The sequence below is a fragment of the Branchiostoma lanceolatum genome, chromosome 9 (genome assembly GCF_035083965.1).
Source record: "Branchiostoma lanceolatum isolate klBraLanc5 chromosome 9, klBraLanc5.hap2, whole genome shotgun sequence".
Lineage (NCBI taxonomy): Eukaryota > Metazoa > Chordata > Leptocardii > Amphioxiformes > Branchiostomatidae > Branchiostoma > Branchiostoma lanceolatum.
The window spans coordinates 4,664,301-4,685,081 of NC_089730.1; the positions used below are offsets into that span (position 1 = coordinate 4,664,301).

The 20,781-nt window shown below is 41.6% G+C and overlaps 1 protein-coding gene across 8 annotated transcripts in view; it reads left to right on the forward strand.

The window, feature by feature from the left end:
* Positions 1 to 19,648, forward strand: part of LOC136441448 (ral guanine nucleotide dissociation stimulator-like 1) — a 41,803-nt gene extending 22,155 nt beyond the window's left edge. For 3 of the 8 annotated variants that reach the window (XM_066437727.1, XM_066437726.1, XM_066437728.1), the window contains exons 2-18: positions 5,627 to 5,728; positions 6,133 to 6,153; positions 7,520 to 7,734; positions 8,135 to 8,203; positions 8,709 to 8,908; positions 10,220 to 10,350; positions 10,828 to 11,046; positions 11,453 to 11,556; positions 12,411 to 12,495; positions 12,637 to 12,729; positions 13,010 to 13,129; positions 13,512 to 13,633; positions 14,236 to 14,334; positions 14,704 to 14,821; positions 15,304 to 15,444; positions 17,633 to 17,744; positions 18,096 to 19,648. In XM_066437727.1, coding sequence (XP_066293824.1) covers positions 5,627 to 5,728; positions 6,133 to 6,153; positions 7,520 to 7,734; positions 8,135 to 8,203; positions 8,709 to 8,908; positions 10,220 to 10,350; positions 10,828 to 11,046; positions 11,453 to 11,556; positions 12,411 to 12,495; positions 12,637 to 12,729; positions 13,010 to 13,129; positions 13,512 to 13,633; positions 14,236 to 14,334; positions 14,704 to 14,821; positions 15,304 to 15,444; positions 17,633 to 17,744; positions 18,096 to 18,259 — 2,115 coding nt within the window. In that variant the 3' untranslated portion in view covers positions 18,260 to 19,648. Of the gene's footprint in view, positions 1 to 3,043; positions 3,142 to 5,626; positions 5,729 to 6,132; positions 6,154 to 7,519; positions 7,735 to 8,134; positions 8,204 to 8,708; positions 8,909 to 10,219; positions 10,351 to 10,827; positions 11,047 to 11,452; positions 11,557 to 12,410; positions 12,496 to 12,636; positions 12,730 to 13,009; positions 13,130 to 13,511; positions 13,634 to 14,235; positions 14,335 to 14,703; positions 14,822 to 15,303; positions 15,445 to 17,632; positions 17,745 to 18,095 lie in introns of those variants that run through there. The other 5 variants (XM_066437732.1, XM_066437730.1, XM_066437731.1 and 2 more) reach the window with 4 other exon arrangements.
* Positions 19,649 to 20,781: the final 1,133 nt, after the last annotated feature.

The following is a 20,781-nucleotide window of genomic DNA, read 5'->3' on the forward strand; positions in this document are numbered from 1 at the left end:
GCCGTCAGACAAAGGAATTCGTAACACGGACGCTACGGGATTTCAAAATACAAATACTAGTAAATCATTCGTACATTGTAACTGTATGAAAATTAACGGACCAACTTAACAAAAAAGATTCATTAGTAAGGCAGTACTAAAAGTGCATGATCAATCTTACCAAGTACAGATTTCTTAGCGTCACTCGCTAACGTTACCAAAACAAACAAAATGGCGGAGTTCTTTGAAATTCAAATCGCCAGTCCACGGATTTTCCAAACTGGAAAACATTCGTATACAGTATTCTAACTGTAAAATTAACGGACCAAATTAACAAAAGAAATTCACTAGTAAGGCAGTGGTGTTCTACGAACTTCTAAAAGTACATGATCAATCTTACCAAGTTCAGATTTCTTAGCGTCACTCGCTAACGTTACCAAAACAAACAAAATGGCGGAGTTCTTTGAAATTCAATTCGCCAGTCCGTGATTTTCCAAATCGGAAAACATTAACGTTACTTGTAATTTGGCGAAAAAATGTACAAAATACTAGTGAGACAATGTTTTAAAGCACGGGCTGTGTACATTCAAGTTCTAACGTACCGTCTCCACGGCCGCCTTGATGCCTGTGCGCTCCCAGCCTCGCATGATGAGCTCTCGCTCGGGGCTGAGCCTGTCCATGGCGCTGAGCAGCCAGCGGGCGTGGAGTGGTTTCATCTTTGACAGCCTCAAGTCCACCTTGGCGTTGTCAAGACAGTCTTCAGCGATTTCTTTCGCGATTGAGTCCGCATACCACGTCATGAAGCTTTTGGTCAGGTCCTTCTTGAGGGCGTCGTTCAACCCGCCGTCTGAGTCGAGGGGCTGCAGCTCGCCGGTACAGCTGGCAGGGACGAACGCTGGGATGACGTTGGCCTCTCGCAGCTTGGCCAGCACTGGCTCCGTTCGATGGGCCTTGTACACATCGAACACAGCAAGCCCCGGCTGATCCTTCTCAAGGCCAAGTCGCTCCCTCTGGCCGGCCATGTAGGGGGCGATGATGGTGTCTATGAAGTGCAACATGCTTGCCTCTGTAGACCAGTGGGACTCGGTGTGGTGAATGTCCCATTCCTCGGGGAATGAGAACTTGGGGTGGCATTTCTCTGTCTTCCCCTGGTAGAGGACCTGTGGAGGGAGGAGCTGTCCTGCCAGGCTGATGGTGAGGAGGACGGTGATCTGCCTCTTGTCCTCCAGACCGACGATCGGAACTTGGCGTGCTCCAGCCTCTTCTAGGGTCCAATCTCCAACCGGAACGATCGGTACCCCGGTCTGGTCAAAGTTGACAACCATGTCATCTGGGATGTTGTGCCCTGCTACCGCCTCCTTGATCCGGTCGTGAAAGCCGTCCCTGCTTTTTTCAAAGTCTGCTGGCAGCTTCCTTGCGGCCTTCGTTCCCTTTCTCTGGACGTAGTTCATCCTTCTCAGTATGGAGTTTGCCCAAGCGAGGGTGATTTCAATCGGGCCGCCATACTCGGACAGGAGACTTCTGTTTTTCTGTAACACGATCCCCTTGGCGGCCGACATCACCAGTGTGCGGTTGACCACACCCCCACTCTCCCTTGTGTTCCGCACAAACTGCTGAACGTCGGCATCAAAGTCGCCCAGCTTCAAAGGTTGTCCGACGAGCTTTCGAGGTAGACTTGTGATGTTGCTAGTTCCTTGACGCTTGATCTCCCTCTCGTAGGACTTTTTGATGGAGCGAACAGTGGCCTCGTTTAGCTGTTTCCCCACTTCCTTGGACATCTTCGCCGCCGTCTTCTGTGGGCCGATTTCAAGGCAAAGTTTTGCAATCTTCGCCCGAGCCTCTGGGGTGTACTGCCCGTAACTGCCACGTTTTCGCTTTCGGCTGGCGGCTTCTCTGAACGCCTTCTCTACCTCCCTGTTGGCGGCAGCGGTGAGAACTGGATTCTCGGTGTCGGTCGGGTTTGGCAAGCCGGGGAGTGTTGGACGCTCCAGCGACGGATTTGCCTTCTTCAGCCAGCTCAGCATCGTTGTGTCTCTGTCGTCGTCTCTCACAAATTCACAAGGGAATGACCAGGGATCGAATTCGTCACAATTTATAGCTTGTACCTCTATGTTGTCTACATTGTTATTTTAAAGACTAAAAAAGCATAGTGACAAGTGGTTTATTGAAACTGCCGCCGGTACTCGCAGGTGGGTATCAAAAAGGACCCACGCGCCGACATGCCTATTCTTATCTATGATTTCCTTCACACCTCGTGCTGGGAATCTCGCACCGTGGCAGGCTTGCTGTTGTTCTAATGATCATTTTTTTCACACTTCCGACCTGTAAATCGCCGACTTTCTGTGCACTTGTTGCCAGCACGAAGATTTAGCCTATTGTTATTATGTATGATTCCTTCACACATCCGTTCTGTACAGTGCCGATTTTTTGTGCACTTGTCGCCACCGTGAACCTAAAGTTCTGTGAAAATGTCAAATTCTCTTACACCGTGAAATTTTGGTACCGTGAACCTAAAGTGAATTACAGTATATGAGTTGTAATCTGTATCTAAACGAGCATTTGTAAGAATTGATACATGTAGTTTCTCCCACTCTATTTTACTTGATATCATTGTGTACACTTGTCTAAACAATGTGTATTTAAGGCAACAAAGCCAATGCTTAAGGCTTAGCTCTCACGCCTCCATATATGTCTATAACGAGCTTGGTTTTCCTTGTGATCTCCATATTTGTCTTAAGGATCTCGGTTTTCCTTTAGAAACCGGAGAGTTCTCGGAATCAGAGCCACCAGGCCACAATGACTTGAGAAATCAGTTTCCAACTGTTGCTCTCATCCCATCTCGGTGTGAAGCCTGCCCGTGCATGCCCTTATTTGGAACTGGCTCCTCTCCGCACAATGAATGGTTCCTTGTACGTCATGCCAGGAAACTTGGCAGTGGGTTGTTAGTCAGCACTGCCTGGGTCGACCCCTCAGTCTCGTTAGCTGTAATTCATTTGTAAGGGGCGCATTTTAAAGGTTGCCCTGACACAGGGAGTGTGTTGTATGGAAGGTGGTGTTTAGTTCTTGTGATAAAGCAAAGAGGATGGGAGATTAGAGAGGCTTTCTGTGGGGATTCTGTCAACAGTGATAGTCTAGTGTGCTGACATGCCATCTTCATTTAAGGTACTTGAGGAAAACACTTGTCACTTTATCTTTGGGGAAGACGTAGGGAATTTGAATGCTGTGACAAATTGTCATATTATAATATTTCTGTAACTGCATATGAAAAGTTACAGAAAGAAGAATGCCATACTATTGTATAGGGGGATATACCCTTTTTTCAAGTAGTAGTAGTTTTTCAAGTGACATGCTGTTTTGATTTAAGGTTTCTACCTTGGCTAAATTAGCATTTTGACTTTCCATTGTTTTCTCATTAGTGGCAAGAACTGTTAGTTATACTGAATATTGAATGATTGATAGCATCAAACAATTCTAAATATGATTTTTTGGACCATATGGATGACGTCAGCAAGTTTTATTGCCCCTAATATTAATTTTTTCTAAGAGAAAATACAGCACTTTGGTACATACCACTACAATGAAACTATGTTTTCCATGTTGCATATAATGATCAAAGCTACAAACATATGTTCGGACATATTGATATCTACTAATTGTCCGCAGTTATTTGAAATCTTTTTTGATAAGGCAAATTTGATTTAACGTCTTTTCAAATCAAAGGTGAATTGATGTTGAAATTAAGATTGTCAAGATGTATTTATTTTTTTATTGTCAAGATTGTCAGCAGTTGTCCAAGATAAGAAGTTTGTAATGTTTTTTTTATGTCTGAAGTTGGCGTTTCCTTGAACCAGATGAAAGTTCTGTTTAGGGTCAAATAGGAACAAATCCAAGTGCGTACGTTTTTTTTTGTCTTACGTAAATCTGGTGGTATTACGCAACCACGGGATGTCCTTCCAAGACTCATATACCCTTTAAGTTCTTAAACATTCCAAGATGTTGGTCTGTGAACTTAAGAAGATGCGAAGCTCTTACTGATGAGATGGCTTTAAGGAGCCAAGATTGTTCCAAGGTTTTGCAGTGAAAACATGGCACTTGTTTCTGATGAATGAAATGTTCTTGAAATTGTATCACACCATGCAGCCTTTACAAAGAGATTCTTGTTTTCAGTATATTCAAACATTCCAAGATGTTGGTGAACTTGAGAAGATGCTAACCTCTTACTGATGAGGTAGCTTCAAAGACCAAGATTGTTGCAAGGTTTTGCAATGAAAACATTGGCACCTGTTTCTTATGTAATGAAAGTGAACGAAATTGTACCACCATGTGCGGTCCTTGCAAAGAGCTTCTTGTTTCTATCATATCAAAACATTTTAAGATTTCTGCTTTCTGCTCTTTGAAATGGTACCAAGGAGCTTAGAAATCTTTAATCTGACGTATATAATTTGTTCGTTTCAAGGCATCCTCATTTGAGGTGAAGCATGATGCTTTATCACGTAGCTAGTGGTAGTGCAATGCAGCTTCGCCACGGCTCGCGTTTTTGGCCAAGCACACCGGGTCACCCCTACTCTTCTCGATAAGTGTGCTGGGTTCTTTTACGTGCAGAGGTTTGACGCTTGTGACTAATGCCTGAAGCTCCCTCATACACGGGGCTGCACGTCACCATCTGAAACGACGCATTCAATCCCTTACAACATGTCCGAGTTGGAGTCGACCCCTAGGATCGAACTCTGGCCCTAGGATCCACGGAATTTGATCCAGCTGGGGAAGCAGAGGGGTTGGATGAGAGTAGTAGAACCTTTGTTGAGAACATGCCAAACTACTCCCAGGTTGCCAACAAGTCTTCAAGAGTTCACAACTGTACCTGTTTTTCATGTTAAGACCTCAGGGCACTGTGACTTCCTGTTCTTAGCTTTTAAATATTTCAAGACTTTTGTCCCACCAAGGAGGTTCTATCTATCTTCGTAGATCCTCCTTGACCCCATACAGTTGGTACTAGGTGTCCTATATCCAGTGTGCTTAGAAATGGGGCTTCGTATTGTGCCTGGACTTCAACGTCAACCTTTTGAGAAAGACGTAAGGCCACAATGGTAAACTAAAGATAGTTTCAAGGAGCCAAGTATTTTTTTGAAGTTCTCAATAAAAGGAAATTCTCCCACCCGTTTCTGATAAACTCAAAGTTCAGGAAATGCTTATCGAAACTTTTGGGAGTTGTACGGTGGTGAACAGTTGGAAACAGACTTCCGCAATGCCTACGGGCTGTATGGATTAACAGTTACCTGGTAGCTTTGCATGTCAATTAGTCTACGCGCTGTTTCAGTGTCTGGTATGAGGAAAAAACAACAGTGGCAGTGTGTGTGTATGCATGGGGGGGGGGGACACATGGCAATGTACACCTATATTAATGTCTATGTAATTATTAGGGAAACAGGGGGTCTTCTGTGCATCCCCTGCAAAAGAAGGGCATCTAATTCAATTACTTTTTCTTAGTGTATTCATCCCAACGCAGGCCATCCTATGAGGAGACCTGATCAAATATCAAGTAAGTAGTGTAGGGCATCCTAAGACGCCCTGACGCCTTGCTAGCTAAAAGCTTGCCTCAGTGACTCTTTGTTTTTAACATGGTTGTCCCTTGTGTGTTTGTGTACAGGGGGAGAACAGTCGAGAGTGGGGGGAGGAGAAAGAGGATGGAGTCATCTACACAGTCAGTCTCAAGAAGGTTCGACACCAGACAACTAGCACTTCTCTACAGGTATGGCACATGTCACTCTTCACCATAGTTTCATGTTAAGTTTTTATTTCAAATTGGAGACCGAAAAAACAGTCTGACTCTGAACCATGCATGTACTTGGGCTGAGGTACTAGTGTAAATGTTTTCCTTAAAAGTTACAATTTTTAAAACTATAGATTTTAAAAGTTGGAACCTATGTGTTTTTGCCTTGTTTTTCAAGCATGCCATTCACCAGTAAATTCATGAAATGATGATAAAAAGGAAGTTTATTTTTTGATATGTAACAGTGATGCAACAAGTGATTTTGATTTTGATTGAAGTCTGTCACTTCACAGGAAGAAGTTTGATTTTGAATTCTTATTATAATTGTTCACAAATCAAGGATAAGTTCAACATAACAATACAAAATGCTATTCTTTTTACAGTCTGACACTGAGGATATAAAGGTAAAATGGTTTTTGAGATAAAAAGAATGAAACAGTTTGCTTTACTACTTTTGGTTCTTGAATTGAAATAACTTAACTTTAAAATTGTTGGAATTCTTCTCAAACCTCCGTGCAACAGCATGATGGAAAGCTGAATTGCTAAATGAGTTAAGAGGGGTTTGAAAGTTTCCTTCTTATGATTTACCTGTGCATGAACCTTAGATAACATGACATACATATCTTAAGATTCAAAATGTTTGTACTGTTAATCCAACAATAAGATTTTACTACCAGCATGGTGAATGAACACCTTCAATCTGTATTTAGTATCAACAGTATAAACTTTCAATGTTTTTTTAAATTAAAAAAAAACAAGTTTGTATTTTGACATGACTTGATAACATGGCATAGAACATTTAAATCACACAAACTGATTTCGTTATAGAGTCTAGGGGGGTATTTTGCTCACAAACTGTCTATGCCATCGCTCACGTCCATAGATAATAGAACTTGTTTGAACCACATTCCCCTAACCACTATTAATGTCAGTGGCTATTGTGCTTCCTCGCTTTGTAGAAAAACAGCTTACCGTATTGCCTTGAATAAAGTACGCACTTTTTAAACATTTCAAAATTCAAAAGGCACCACAAGTCATTGCTTAAGTCAGGGTGCGTACTTTATTTGAGGTTATTGCCCAGACAAATTGGAAAAGGACCTCAAACCCTTCCTTAATCAAACCAGAAACCCAGCTGCGGTGCAACAATGCATGGCTCAATACCTGCCAATTTGCGAAGTATGTAACTTGTCATAGGTAATCCTCAAGTTTGCAGAGACGATGCTAGCAGAGTAAACAAGAGAATCTTTTATGAATCTAAGGAATGGCATTACTCACCAGTATGTAAAGTCCTTGATATAAGAAAAATGACCTTGAGATAATAAGAGGAACACCATAAATTTGAATTTATCCTGTTCAAAATTTGTTAAAGATCAGTGGAGAAGGGGTGCATACTTTATTTGGGTTTTTTCACTTTACATTTCAGTTCTGCAAATTTGCCTGGAAGTAACCCCAAATCAGGGGTGCATACTTTAATTTGGGTGCGTACTTTAATCGAGAAAATATGGTATTCTAGTAAGTTGTACTTACCCTTGTTGAACACCTGCTTTTTCTGTGTTCGGGGAATGTCGTTCGAACACGCTCTATTTTTTTTACGGACATGCACAATGCCGTAGACAGTGAGCAAAGTCGCCCCTTTGACAAAAGCAGTCGGTGTGGCTCAAATTCGTCTATCAACACTTGATTTCTAGCAGGAGGTAAAGGTTTATAACTCATAGGAGTGACTTATTTCACCAACACTAACATAGAAGCATGGCGACTGTTCTCTTCCAGAAACTAACTCACGGGGAAAATTGGTTTCAACCTCTACAGTGGGAGACGATGAAGCTGCGGACGCTGAAGGCGGGGACCGTGGAGAGGCTGGTGGAGAACCTGGCACCGGAAGACGTGGAGGACCAAGACACAAACTCCATGCACCTCAACGTCTTCTTGGCTACTTACCGAGCCTTCACCACAGCAGACCAAGTCTTAGATATTCTCTTTAGAAGGTGAGGATGTGATTTAAAGGTCCCATGGCCTTTTTGAGACCGTATGGGCAGTGGGTTGTTATCCACTGTGTCTAGGGTATGCTATTGGAAGGCAGAGTCCATCCCTTTCCTTCCAACACCTGTTAGCTCCCCAACCAAAGTCAGGTACCCATTTTTACACCTGGGTGAAAGGGACAACATCTGTAGCATGTTAGGGGGTCAGACCCAGTATCTCTGGGTTCTGTGTAAAACACCCTAACCATTGTGCAACATGAAGCTGAAATATGCTGAAAACTTTGGAAAACATATTTTTCATAAATTTCATCCATATCCAGCTTGTAGATTTAAAATTTTTGATTCTACAATTTGATGATAATGACTGAGCTGTAAATGAACACATTTCTGTTGATGTTCCTTTCAGATATAAAGAATACAAGGAATGTAGAAGAAGAGGGGAAAATGGAAAAGACAGCAGACACGATGTTTGTAGGTGAGTATTCTCAAGCTACTCTTCTTAATATGTTGCCTGATCCAGTGATGGCATTTACTGCTGCCCCCTAGTGAAGCTATACAAAACTGCAGCTTTATGTGAATGTTGGGCTGCTTGTTGTTTTGGATCTGACTGTGTGAAGTGGTATATGTAGGCATATCTTTTCTCAGTGTTTGGTCCCTAGCAATAGAAGCAGAAAACTAAGAAACACAAAGAAAAGAAGGTAACTTTTGTGTCCCATTTGCAATTTCCCTGTATGTATTCCTCGTCAACAGAATTATTCAGTTACTATTGTGTATTTGGATGGACCATGAAAATCTACAAAGCTTACAAAGGTCTATTTCCTAATTTTTAAAATCATTATGTGTTTCTCTCATTAAAACCAAAACTGCAAACATTCTGAATTTGAAAATTTCCATTCAGATTGACATTTGCTACTAATGCGTCGTTTTGTCATGTACATGTCTGTCTCACTCTAAATCCGATATGTACTTTTCTTAACCAGAATAATCCAGTCAGTGCTGTGTATCTGGATGGACATCTACCAGGACGACTTTGACGACCCGCCGGCGTACCGGCTGCTGCACCGCGTGCTGGAGTTTGCCGAGTCGCACATGTCAGACGGGGAGCTGGCACGACACACGAGACACAAGCTGGACAGACTCCGCAGGAACGAGGCTCTCAAGGGGCAGCAGAAAATATCAGGTAAACAAAAGATACAAACACTGGATGTTCTGCTACAGTACCAAGGTTGCACACCAGGGGGGGCTGAAATCAACATTGACCTTCGTCTTCCCAACACTTACCCACATACCGAATATCATCACAATCCATCCAGAGGTTCTTGAGTTGAGCTGACCACAAACATCTGGAAACCCAAACAGACACACAGACGGCCAGACCCAAAGCAATACCTCCATTTTTCATGGAGATAATAACAAGTTACTGCTTGGGAATAGTCCTTAGACCCCGTTCACACTCATTTTTTTCAATCGCGATTGAAGTATAATCACGATTGTTCGATCCGATCGCGATTGAACGCAGAGAAACTTTTGCGTTCACACTGCTTTTCGCCAAGTGGATTAAAGTACGCCGTGATGCGATCGCAATTGAAGCACGATTGAAGCATGCTATCGGCGATCATCTGGTAAATGTTGTTGTTGTTGTCCTTGTTTTGTGTCTATTTTTCCACTAGACATTGTCACTTGGTGCGGTAAATGTCCCTCTTTCGGTGACATTTCCCCAGTTTGGCCTGCACCTCCTCTCTCCCCCAGATTGCGATGAGGACCCTGGTCTCCTCATCGCGCCATCTGCCACCAGCTGAAGTTGCTGACGGAGTTTTATTCTTCTTCTTGGGCATTGTTGACGATGAAAAGTTGTTGTTGTTGTTGTTGTTGTAAGAGAGCGATCTGACGTGCGGCTTGGGTTTGTTTTCCCGCGCGATGCGAACTATGACCCCACGTACCCGCATGTATGACCTCCCACCCCCGGAACCAGCCGAAATCTCCGCCGATCGCGAAGGAATGAATCGTAGTTGTGTTCACACTCAAAATTTGATAGGATTGGATTGGATCCGATCGCGATTAATCCAATCAAACTACCTCCGGAGGTAGTTACAATCCAATCGCGATTGGATGGTTTTGGATTGTTCCAATCGCGATGGGAGCGTTCACACTGAAAAAATCAATCGCGATCGGATCGATTCAATCGCGATTATACTTCAATCGCGATTGAAAAAAATTAGTGTGAACGGGGTCTAAGACTGCTCTTTGGAAACTTAAGTTGTACAACATACAATGTTATGTTCACTTCATGTTTGGTACTGATATTTTACACAATGTTGAAGAGGTTAAAAGATTCTTGTATGATTTAGAAGTTTGCTGTTGTATTTGGTACTGGCAAAGTAATTGTCAAACTTTGCCAAGGAAAAGTCTCTACCTTTCTTCTCTTCTCTGTCACACTCTTTAATGATTTAAGAGCTATTGTAAGAAAAGTTTTGTCCATTCCTGTCCACAGTACCAAACGGTCACCACTTGACCGGTAGTGAGGATGTGTTGTTCATCGAGAACTCAGACTCAGAACGGCCGCTAGAATTGGACACCATCTCTGTGCAGACCATGGCAGACCAACTCACGTACATGGATGCGGTAAGTTTGGATCGTTTTGGAGTTGTATGTTAAAATGTTTTCCTGCAAGCAACTTTGAAGATCTGTTTTAACAAGATTGCCACATGTAGAGTCTGAATTGATGGAGAGAGCTTGAGTTCCATTTTGTTTAAATAAAAATACTGAAGTCTTGAATAACTTTTTAGTTTTCAATTTTAGTCATTTCAAATTCTTTATGTCAACATTTAGTGCAAAGTTAACGTTTTTGTCCCCTTCATACCTGCAAATATTTGAATATTAAAAACATTCTGCTAATTTCTCTCTCTCTCTCTCTCTCTCTCTCTCTCTCTCTCTCTCTCTCTCTCTCCATTTTTACGTCTTTTATTCCCCATCATATGGGGGTTGGACGTGCTTGCACATGGGTGGGGGAGCCCCAGAACTCCTCATCAAGAGCTTTTTTCTATACATACTGCAAACCTTTCTTGTCTATCATTTCTGATATTGGAACTTACTTTACAGGAGTTGTTTAAGAAAGTCGTGCCTCATCACTGCCTGGGCTCCGTCTGGTCGCGGCGAGACAAGAAGTGCAAGAGTACAACAGACGCGCCCACGGTCAAGGCGACCATCGCTCAGTTCAACGCTGTTTCCTTCCTTGTGATCGCCACCATCTTAAGAAACACTAGCATCTCTACAGAAGACAGAGTTAGGATCATCGAGAAGTGGGTAGACATAGCACAGGTACGTTGGTAGCAGTTACTTTTCAACTTTTGTTTGGTACACTGATTTAGAATATGACATTTTCTTAGGATCTTTTGACAAATGTTCTTTCTATTTCTTTATACTGCATAATGTAAGAAATCAGCTAATTGTCATTTTTGCAAGAAAGCAACTCTATGGTTAAGATGCTCCTTCCTGTTCAGAAACTTGGGCTTTGGAAAATAATTTCTTGTTACCAAACATTGTTTAATCTGTACGTGGCATCAAGCTAACTTAAACTCAGTGGTTCAGAAACTTTACATAACCTTTGATAACTTGTGCGACATATCTCTAAGGCCATAGGAAAGGATCAAGGGTTTTTCTTCTGCTCTGTGGTTTTGAAAATTGGTTACTGTTACATCACTAACATGTTTTACTTTGTCCACAGGAGTGTAGAATTCTGAAGAACTTCTCTTCTCTCAAAGCCATCATCTCTGGTCTGCAGTCTAACCCCATCTACAGACTGTCAGAGACGTGGGCAGCAGTGTCAAAGTAAGCAGTGAATTAAGTTGTGTGTAGTAACTCTCTCCTTACGTAAAGCAACTTGGGGAGTACCTACTCCCTTGCCACTTTGCATCCTGTTCAGGTTAAGATATGAATGTTGCTTCTAGAGCTCCTACCTTCCATGATCTATCCCTACAACGTAGCGTGCGTAGTCCAGTGGTTAGCGATCTTGCCTCTGGAACTAGAAGCCCCGGGTTCGATCCCGGCTGTGTCGCTCACCCGACATGCACGCTACCGGAAAAGATCGCAGTCCTTAGGACGGGACGTTAAGCCGTGGTCCACTGTTCATTGTGCTATTCGAAAAGAGCTAGGGGAATTTCCCCGGTACAATGAACCTGTAAATACTGTACATATATATATAGCGTCTGTCTTCTTCTCTGTCACGACCAGTGGAAGATTAGCTCTTCAGTGAGCTAAAACTGGATCGCGATTACTTTTTTACAACTGAGCTAATATCAATATCTGACTAGAAGTCTTCCTCAGGGCCAACGATTGAAATGGTGAAGCTACAATTATAGGATGGGAAAGCATTTATCTATAGTGGTTTAATCACTAGGGATTCGGAAGGAAGGGTTATTTAAAAATCTTGTCTTTGGATAGATCAAATTTGATTTTGAATTAAAGAATCTTTTAGACAACATTTTGATCTTTTGTTTTAAAAAAAAGAGAAGAATTACACAGTATTACTACATTTTCATCTCCTCTTCATATGATACTTCATAGTCTCTGCCTATGTCTTCAGAGTTGGGTTTAGTGTTGTCTTGTGTATATAAGGAAGAAATAGTTTCAAGACAGTTGTAACTGTTACCCTAGACTTACATCCATTTTACATATGTCTCCAGGGAGAAGTCAGATGAGTACGAGGAACTATGCACCATTTTCTCAGAAGAAAATAACCAGATGACGTGGAGAGAGATCCTTGTTAAGGTGTGTACTATTTTCTGATTTGTTAATCAACTTGTTCGCCATTCCAGCATCTAAAATCACAAATTTGGGTAATGTATTTATTTGATATTTGTCGATCAAGGTTATCTTGAAAATAAAATTGAACTTTTATTTCAATTTCAGGAGGGGACAGCTAAGTATGCAGACACCAGTAAGAGCCAGCTGAAACATGTCAGAAAAGAGAACATGCAGAAAATACAGGCACAGAGATTATCGGTAGGTGACACTTATTCACAATGAATTGATATTTCTTCTATCTAAGTGACTTTGAAATTTAGAAGACTACTTTTGAGACTTAAATACCTAGCATTGCATCATGTTATGTTAGACTCTACAACTTCATATCTTCTTTTAGTTGTTTAACAAATGTGCAGTTAAAAGCTTGGTGTGAAGCAGAGCACAGTGCCATATTTGGTTTTTGCAGGGGTTAATGCAGGGCAACTAACCATATTTGGAGTTGTAAAAGTTGATACTAATTGCTGATTGGTTGCTGCAGGGTGTGATGCAGGGCACAGTGCCATATTTGGGGACGTTCCTGACAGACCTCATGATGTTAGACACAGCCATGCCAGACACAGTCGACACAAACCTCATCAACTTTGAGAAGAAGAAAAAGGTTTGTCATCTTTAAACAGTTTGAGATTTGCTAATATGGACTTTTTTTAGAATAAATGGGATGGCAAGGGGGCTGGCGGATCTAGGTCGGGCTGCTACAAGAATGATTTAATCGGGCTAAGTTTGGAACATCTTTAATTATTAAAGTTAAAGTATCCCAGATGTCTTGCTAAGACGCATAGGGGTGGCGCCCATCTCCATTTCTGTAGCCCTTGGGCCACACATTTGTGCAGGTCACTACAGCAGGGGGCTGGTTCGCTGGTATTGATGTGTGTTTAACTTCCATATTCTTTTCCAAATGCTGAGTGCTATGCAGAGAAAGCAGTATGTGACTATGTAATCATTCTGAACTGTTCTGAACTGTATTTGTTGGTTGATTCCAGGAGTTTGAAGTGTTGGCCCAGATCCAGCTCCTACAGAAGACGGCACAGAACTACAACATCATGCCTGAGCCCAGGTTCAAGGCCTGGTTCGACAGTGTGGAGCATCTTAGATATGAGGAGAGGTAGGAAACAAGACTTACAACAATACAAGTCAACAGTTTTTGCCCTCTGTATGTTATGTTGGTCTCCTGTCCTGGGTTTTCATTTTCTTGAGAATCCCAAAATGTGGTACAAGACCTGTACATATACTGTAAATGCATTTAAGTTTGCGTGGTCTTTATTTTGCGATAGGGAGAAAACGGAGTGAGCCACCGTGAACATTTCTGCATTTACAGTTCTTCAACCATGTCAACTCTGGCATATACTGTAATTCTTGTTTCTTTCACTGTAACTTTATGTTCACTGTTTTCGCGGTCACCTCTGTACCGTGAACTTATCATCACCGTGAAAAACCTGTTGTAATTATGATTCCTTCACACGTCCGTTCCGTGAAGTTAAAGTTCAGGGGAAAATGTCCATTTTCCTTACACATTGAAATTTTGCTACCGTGAAGATAAAGTGAATTACAGTATGCTACTGCCTCCTTATCATTCACATGAGAACATATTAATGTGTGTATTTAACAAACAAGAGCATGCTACAAATATTTTCTGTCAAGTTAAGGTCTATGTACATACATGACAGAAATGTTCAATGGTTTTACTGTGCTGTAATTTTTCCCTAGTTACCGGTTGTCGTGTGAGGTCCAGCCCCTGTCAGAGTCCATGTCTCCCCCCGCCCAGTCCAGTGGGAAGGAGCGCAGTCTCAGGAAGAGAATCAGCAGGTCAGACTAAACCTCCTAGATATTACAGATTATCACAACTTTTTGCTTATCCTGCGTAACGTTGGGTCAGTGGTTAAGCCACCCTGCTTCCAATAAGTTATTGCTAAGAGCAGGAATCCTAGCTATTGTTGCTCACTGTACCTGCATATAGGAAGTGTTAAGAAATGACTTTAAAGTCATGGTCCACTATTCAGTGTACTTGTCAGTAACAGTAGTGGGATTTTCTTGGATCTTTATATACTGCATCAGTCATTGTTTTACAGCCAAAGGAAGATAACCTTTCCAATACATTTAAAAAAAAAAAGCTGCCTGTAAACTAAATGATATTCCCGCAGATATCATTCTTAAATACTCATGTTTGTTTTCCAGATTGTTCAGTACGAGTGACTGGGAGACCAGCAGTGCCAACTCCAACACGTCCCAGTCTGAGGACAGAGTCAGCGAGACCAGCATGCCAGACTCTCCTGACAGCCTCATGCCTGAGAAGGTACGGTTTCTTTCCTTGTTTAGTTATCTTAAAATGTTCAAAACTAGGCACTCTTCAAAGCTAGAGAACGCTTACAGCTAAAAGTTAGGAGTGACGGGTCATTCATTGTAATATAACCAGCTGCTGCTTTGCCACGTGCATGTGAAGCTGGTGTGTTACGCCGAAGGGCGGTTATACCGGTTATACAGATACAGAATGATACAGAACTTTGTAAGGCTAAAAATGCTTTGTTTTTGTATTTGTGATCTTTGTTTTTTGTGGTGTGTAATTTTTTTCTGGTGTCCTATAAGCTCATACCGGTATGGCCTACATGTGAATGAAGTATTCAGTCATTTTAATTTCTTTGCTGAAAATTCATTTATTTGTGGGAATAGATACAAGATGGGCCTTTGTCAAAATATTTTGACTCCATTCTACAAAAGTTGTGGCAATAGTCTAATATAGATCTTGCAATAATCATGATACCCTGTTGTGATTGACAGATGTCAGCCTCCTCTTCCTCCTCGTCGCTGACGTCCCTGGAGATGTCGACCTCCCCATACAAGGCGTATGATTCGTCTAGTAACTGCGTCATCCGCGTCAGTCTGAGCGGGGAGTCCGACAACATATACAAGAGTGTGCTGGTGAGTGTCATGCATGTTTTATGAGCCTTCAGATTAAAGGCTAACTTTGTCGTTGTTGTTTGCCTCGTAGGGCCTAGTGTATAGGTCAGCAAAGGTCCTTGCTGTTTTGGGTATATTTTTACAGAGAGGGGTTGCTTGCCCTTCCCCTAAAGGCTAACTTTGTCGTTGTTGTTCACCTTGTAGTGCCTAGTGTATAGGTCAGCAAGGGTCGTTGCTGTTTTGGGTATATTTTTACAGAGAGGGGCTGCTTGCCCTTCCCCTAAAGGCTAACTTTGTCGTTGTTGTTCACCTTGTAGTGCCTAGTGTATAGGTCAGCAAGGGTCGTTGCTGTTTTGGGTATATTTTTACAGAGAGGGGCTGCTTGCCCTTCCCCTAAAGGCTAACTTTGTCGTTGTTGTTTGCCTCGTAGGGCCTAGTGGTACAGGTCAGCAAGTGTCCTTGCTGTTTTGGGTATATTTCTACAGAGAGGGGCTGCTTGCCCTTCCCCTAAAGGCTAACTTTGTCGTTGTTGTTTGCCTCGTAGGGCCTAGTGTATAGGTCAGCAAGGGTCGTTGCTGTTTTGGGTATATTTTTACAGAGAGGGGCTGCTTGCCCTTCCCCTAAAGGCTAACTTTGTCGTTGTTGTTCAACTCGTAGGGCCTAGTGTATAGGTCAGCAAGGGTCGTTGCTGTTTTGGGTATATTTTTACAGAGAGGGGCTGCTTGCCCTTCCCCTAAAGGCTAACTTTGTCATTGTTGTTCAACTCGTAGGGCCTAGTGTATAGGTCAGCAAGGGTCGTTGCTGTTTTGGGTATATTTTTACAGAGAGGGGCTGCTTGCCCTTCCCCTAAAGGCTAACTTTGTCGTTGTTGTTCACCTTGTAGTGCCTAGTGTATAGGTCAGCAAGGGTCGTTGCTGTTTTGGGTATATTTTTACAGAGAGGGGCTGCTTGCCCTTCCCCTAAAGGCTAACTTTGTCGTTGTTGTTTGCCTCGTAGGGCCTAGTGGTACAGGTCAGCAAGTGTCCTTGCTGTTTTGGGTATATTTCTACAGAGAGGGGCTGCTTGCCCTTCCCCTAAAGGCTAACTTTGTCGTTGTTGTTCACCTTGTAGGGCCTAGTGTATAGGTCAGCAAGTGTCCTTGCTGTTTTGGGTATATTTTTACAGAGAAGGGCTGCTTGCCCTTCCCCTAAAGGCTAACTTTGTCATTGTTGTTCAACTCGTAGGGCCTAGTGTATAGGTCAGCAAGGGTCGTTGCTGTTTTGGGTATATTTTTACAGAGATGGGATGCTTGCCCTTCCCCAAAAGGCTAACTTTGTCGTTGTTGTTTGCCTCGTAGGGCCTAGTGTATAGGGCAGCAAGTGTCCTTGCTGTTTTGGGTATATTTTTACAGAGAGGGGTTGCTTGCCCTTCCCCTAAAGGCTAACTTTGTCGTTGTTTTTCACCTTGTAGTGCCTAGTGTATAGGGCAGCAAGTGTCCTTGCTGTTTCGGGTATATTTTTACAGAGATGGGATGCTTGCCCTTCCCCTAAAGGCTAACTTTGTCATTGTTGTTCAACTCGTAGGGCCTAGTGTATAGGTCAGCAAGGGTCGTTGCTGTTTTGGGTATATTTTTACAGAGATGGGATGCTTGCCCTTCCCCAAAAGGCTAACTTTGTCGTTGTTGTTCACCTTGTAGTGCCTAGTGTATAGGGCAGCAAGTTTCCTTGCTGTTTTAGTAACAGGGTATACCTTTTACTAATTTTAGTATATAGGGGTTGCTAGCCCTTTCCCTAATGGCTAACTTTGCAGATTGTCATTTCTTGTCCATGCTGGAAAGTTTTAGTTTATATTATTCTCATTTGTATCAAAATTGTAAGTGCTGTGAACATGTATGTACAAGCTTACTTGTAGTTCACAAGAATAGTTTCCTGTTCAAAATAATAATTTCTTTTAGTAGATTTTCACCAGATAAGATGGACAGATCAGTAGCAATTAGTTCAGTGCTTATATGAGTGGCCCCCTACGGCCTTGCACTGAGCGAGTTCGTTAGAGAGAAATCATTTTTAGATTTGAGGACTTCAGTATCGTAGCATGCGTTAATGAGCAACAACAGGCCAGGATTTAAACTCTGACCCGTATTGTCCAGGGGTATGGTAGGGTACCACATCACTATGCATCCTGAAAAATCAGGTTTACACCCGAGTTTACAAAATATTTGTTGTGTCCCCAGCTGACCCACCAGGACCACACACCCGGGGTGATCAAGAGCCTGATGACCAAGTTTAACCTGGAGGCTGCGGAGGCTGAGGAATACAAGCTCGTCCAGAAGCTGCCTGATGGAGGTAGGTAGTAGGGGGCCTTGGGTGGCACTGATTTTACTACTTTATGCAAATGTTGAAAATGCTTTAGTAAATACAGTTTTTGAGGCATTTCATTCGGAACAATGTTATTGAGGTGACCACTTGGAAGTTTCTCACTCATGCAGTACTTTGTAAAATCACCTGGTGGCACTGCTGTATTGCAAACTTTCTGTCTTTGACACAAATTTTAGTTTTCTAGCCAGAACATACAAATCATAGAAATGACAGCTGTGTTGAAGTTTTTCACTGATGCAGTACTTTGTTCAATCACCAGGAGGCACTGCTGCACTGCACACTTTCTGCCATTGATACAAATCCATGTTTCCCATCCAGAATTGCAGATTCCAGACCATGGCAACTGTTTCTACGCCATCAACCAGTCTGTAGAGCCCAACTTCATCCTGAGGAAGAAGTCAGAAGAGGGCGAGTTGCACAGAAAGTCCAAGAAGCGCACAACCTTGAGAAAACTCATGGAGGTCGTGACAACTCAGTCTTAGAACTTCTTAGACTTTGGTTAGAGATGGGCCTCTTGTATCTCCAAATTGTGACTTCTCAGAAGTTAGTTTTAGCCCAGAGCCGTGGTTACGTCAAATCGGACGAAAATGTCACACTAACCGGGAAAAGACAATATATTCTTCTGTGGTATTGTTGGCTGTCCTTAAATGCAGTCAGGTGGCCAGTATTTTGTCAGAGAGATTTTTGTGCAACACAAGTCAAATTTGTATAGCGTGTTGCAGTCCAAAAGTGGAAAAGAAAGCGTTTTGTATGTCTTTGTAAAACATCTTTCTGCAAGATATCTGTCAAATCTTTCTAGGCTTTTAGTAATTTTCGGCTACTGTTAAGCAACTGACTTTTTCCTTGTCTTTAAGTGTTTTGTATGTCTTAAAGATTTGTTTGTATTCTCCTTGTGTGTCCTTTGCCAGGGAACTAAGTTTGCTGGTTGTCTATAAGTAAACTTGCTGTTTACCTGTGACATCAGGTCGTGACCTTTACCCCCAGGTCACGACCTAGGTTGTGATGTAAATATTTACATTACTCCCTTTGTTTTTACTGTATATGCTGCATATTTTTGCTGTAACGTGCCAACCTGTATATTATTATTAATAAGCACTATTAAATGATGCAAAAGAATGGTGCCTTTCTGCAATAGCACCAGAAAAAGCCATTGAAATTAAAGAATTTATTAACAGCCATTTAAATGAGAGCCATAGTAACAATAATGACAGAAATGTATTGTGTATAGTGATGGTCCTTGTAAAGATAATGTATATTATGTCAGTTCAAATTGAAATTGCAAGGTGCAACAGATGTAATATTCTTCTAACGTTGTTATGTACTGAGCTGTACCATGCATGGTTTTGTGAGGCACTCAACTTTTCCGTCGTAACATTTATCAGAGGAATCTCAGAAAAGAAAAACATGTTATTCCTCTTTATTATCAGTATAGCTCTATCAGATTCTTGCAGATGTTTTGTCCACTGCCCAGACTACAATGCAAGCAGACTAACTGCATTAAGTAGACACTATTTTAGTCCAAGTGTGCTCAATGTGTGACAGTCTTACAATCAAAAATGTTTTGTATTTCTACCATCATGTGATTGAAAGATTTTTCAAGCATAAGTGCAGAAATCCTTTGGATTTTAGATTTGTCAGATATTGGGCACAAGTGGTTTTTCTTATAAGATGTAAAGTCTAACAAGAATTTCATTCAAAAATGTTTGGCTATAAACTTTAAGACTTCTTTTAACATGCTTTTCAAACATTTGTATCTTGGCTTGTGAAAAATGATTTTTATCCAAGGGACCAGTGGCAAAGTTTGGTCTTACATATGAAAAAAAAAAAAAAACACTGACAAAAACAGATTCTCTCAAAGATACCGGTTTGGAGACTTGGATCAAAATCAAGTGCAATTAATGGAATGACTCAGATGAACTTGACTGTTTAACTTATCAATGCAATTGTAAATTTTGTTCTGTTTACATTCTCATTGTCTGTGTGCCTTCTTTCTCTGTTTTATATTTCCATGTTGGAATTCAGAGACAACATATGTGCTGCACTGGCTCAAGTCTTAAGCATGTGTAGAAAATTCAAAAGAAAAAAAGAAGAAAATAAAAACAATAGTGTCAACTGACAGGTTTTCTACTATCATAAGGGCTTTTGAAAATTGCAAATCTAAAAATTTGACACAGTAAAATTTCCAAGCAGAGGTTCAAGGAGGGATTGTTACCCATTTTCTGATTGGCCTTCTTCTGAGCTCAAGTCATTGGCTCTCAGAAAACGGGTATCCAATCAGAAGACTGTACATGTAACAACCTTTCCTTTCAACCCCTGCTTGGAGAGTAGACAGTAGTTCTGATTGGGCAATGTACAGGTATTCTGACCAATCAAGAGACTCCTAAAACAATTTTGTGGAATAACAGTTGAAACTGCCATCAATTGAGCCAGTGTAAAAGCAGTGTCGCTTCTGTGTCCTAGAAAACTGTTGTCAAGTACAGACGGTCTTCCCAGTAGCTTTGAAAGAATCGCAACACATGGTACAAAATGTGCTGATGTTTCTCACAAGAAAATGTGAGTCCGAATGAACAAAAGTTTGTACAACAGAGAGATTATATTTCCTGCCGAAGACATAGATTCAGATTTATTTGTTGTTTTGTACATGAATGCAGTAGGGATAGCCAATATTTGTAACAACCAAAAACTGTTGTGTGGAGGCCTCACCAATTTAATTTCTCCGTTCTTGGATTTCCGAAGAAAATGAAAGAACACAGGCATACTATGATAGGGCTCAAAATTGCTCAGAAACGTCTGATAATGAAATGTATCCAAGAAAGACTGTTAAACATGTTGCAGTTAAATGTGATTAGACCAAATCTAAGCAACTAGGAATTTGTTCAACTGTTGGTACCAAAATATGAGCATTTTTAGGTTGACCTGTAACCTGTGCTTTTTTCTTCTATCAAATCAGAAGAAACAACAATGGGAAAGAAAAGAGCCAAGCATTAATTTGGTATGGCCTAGT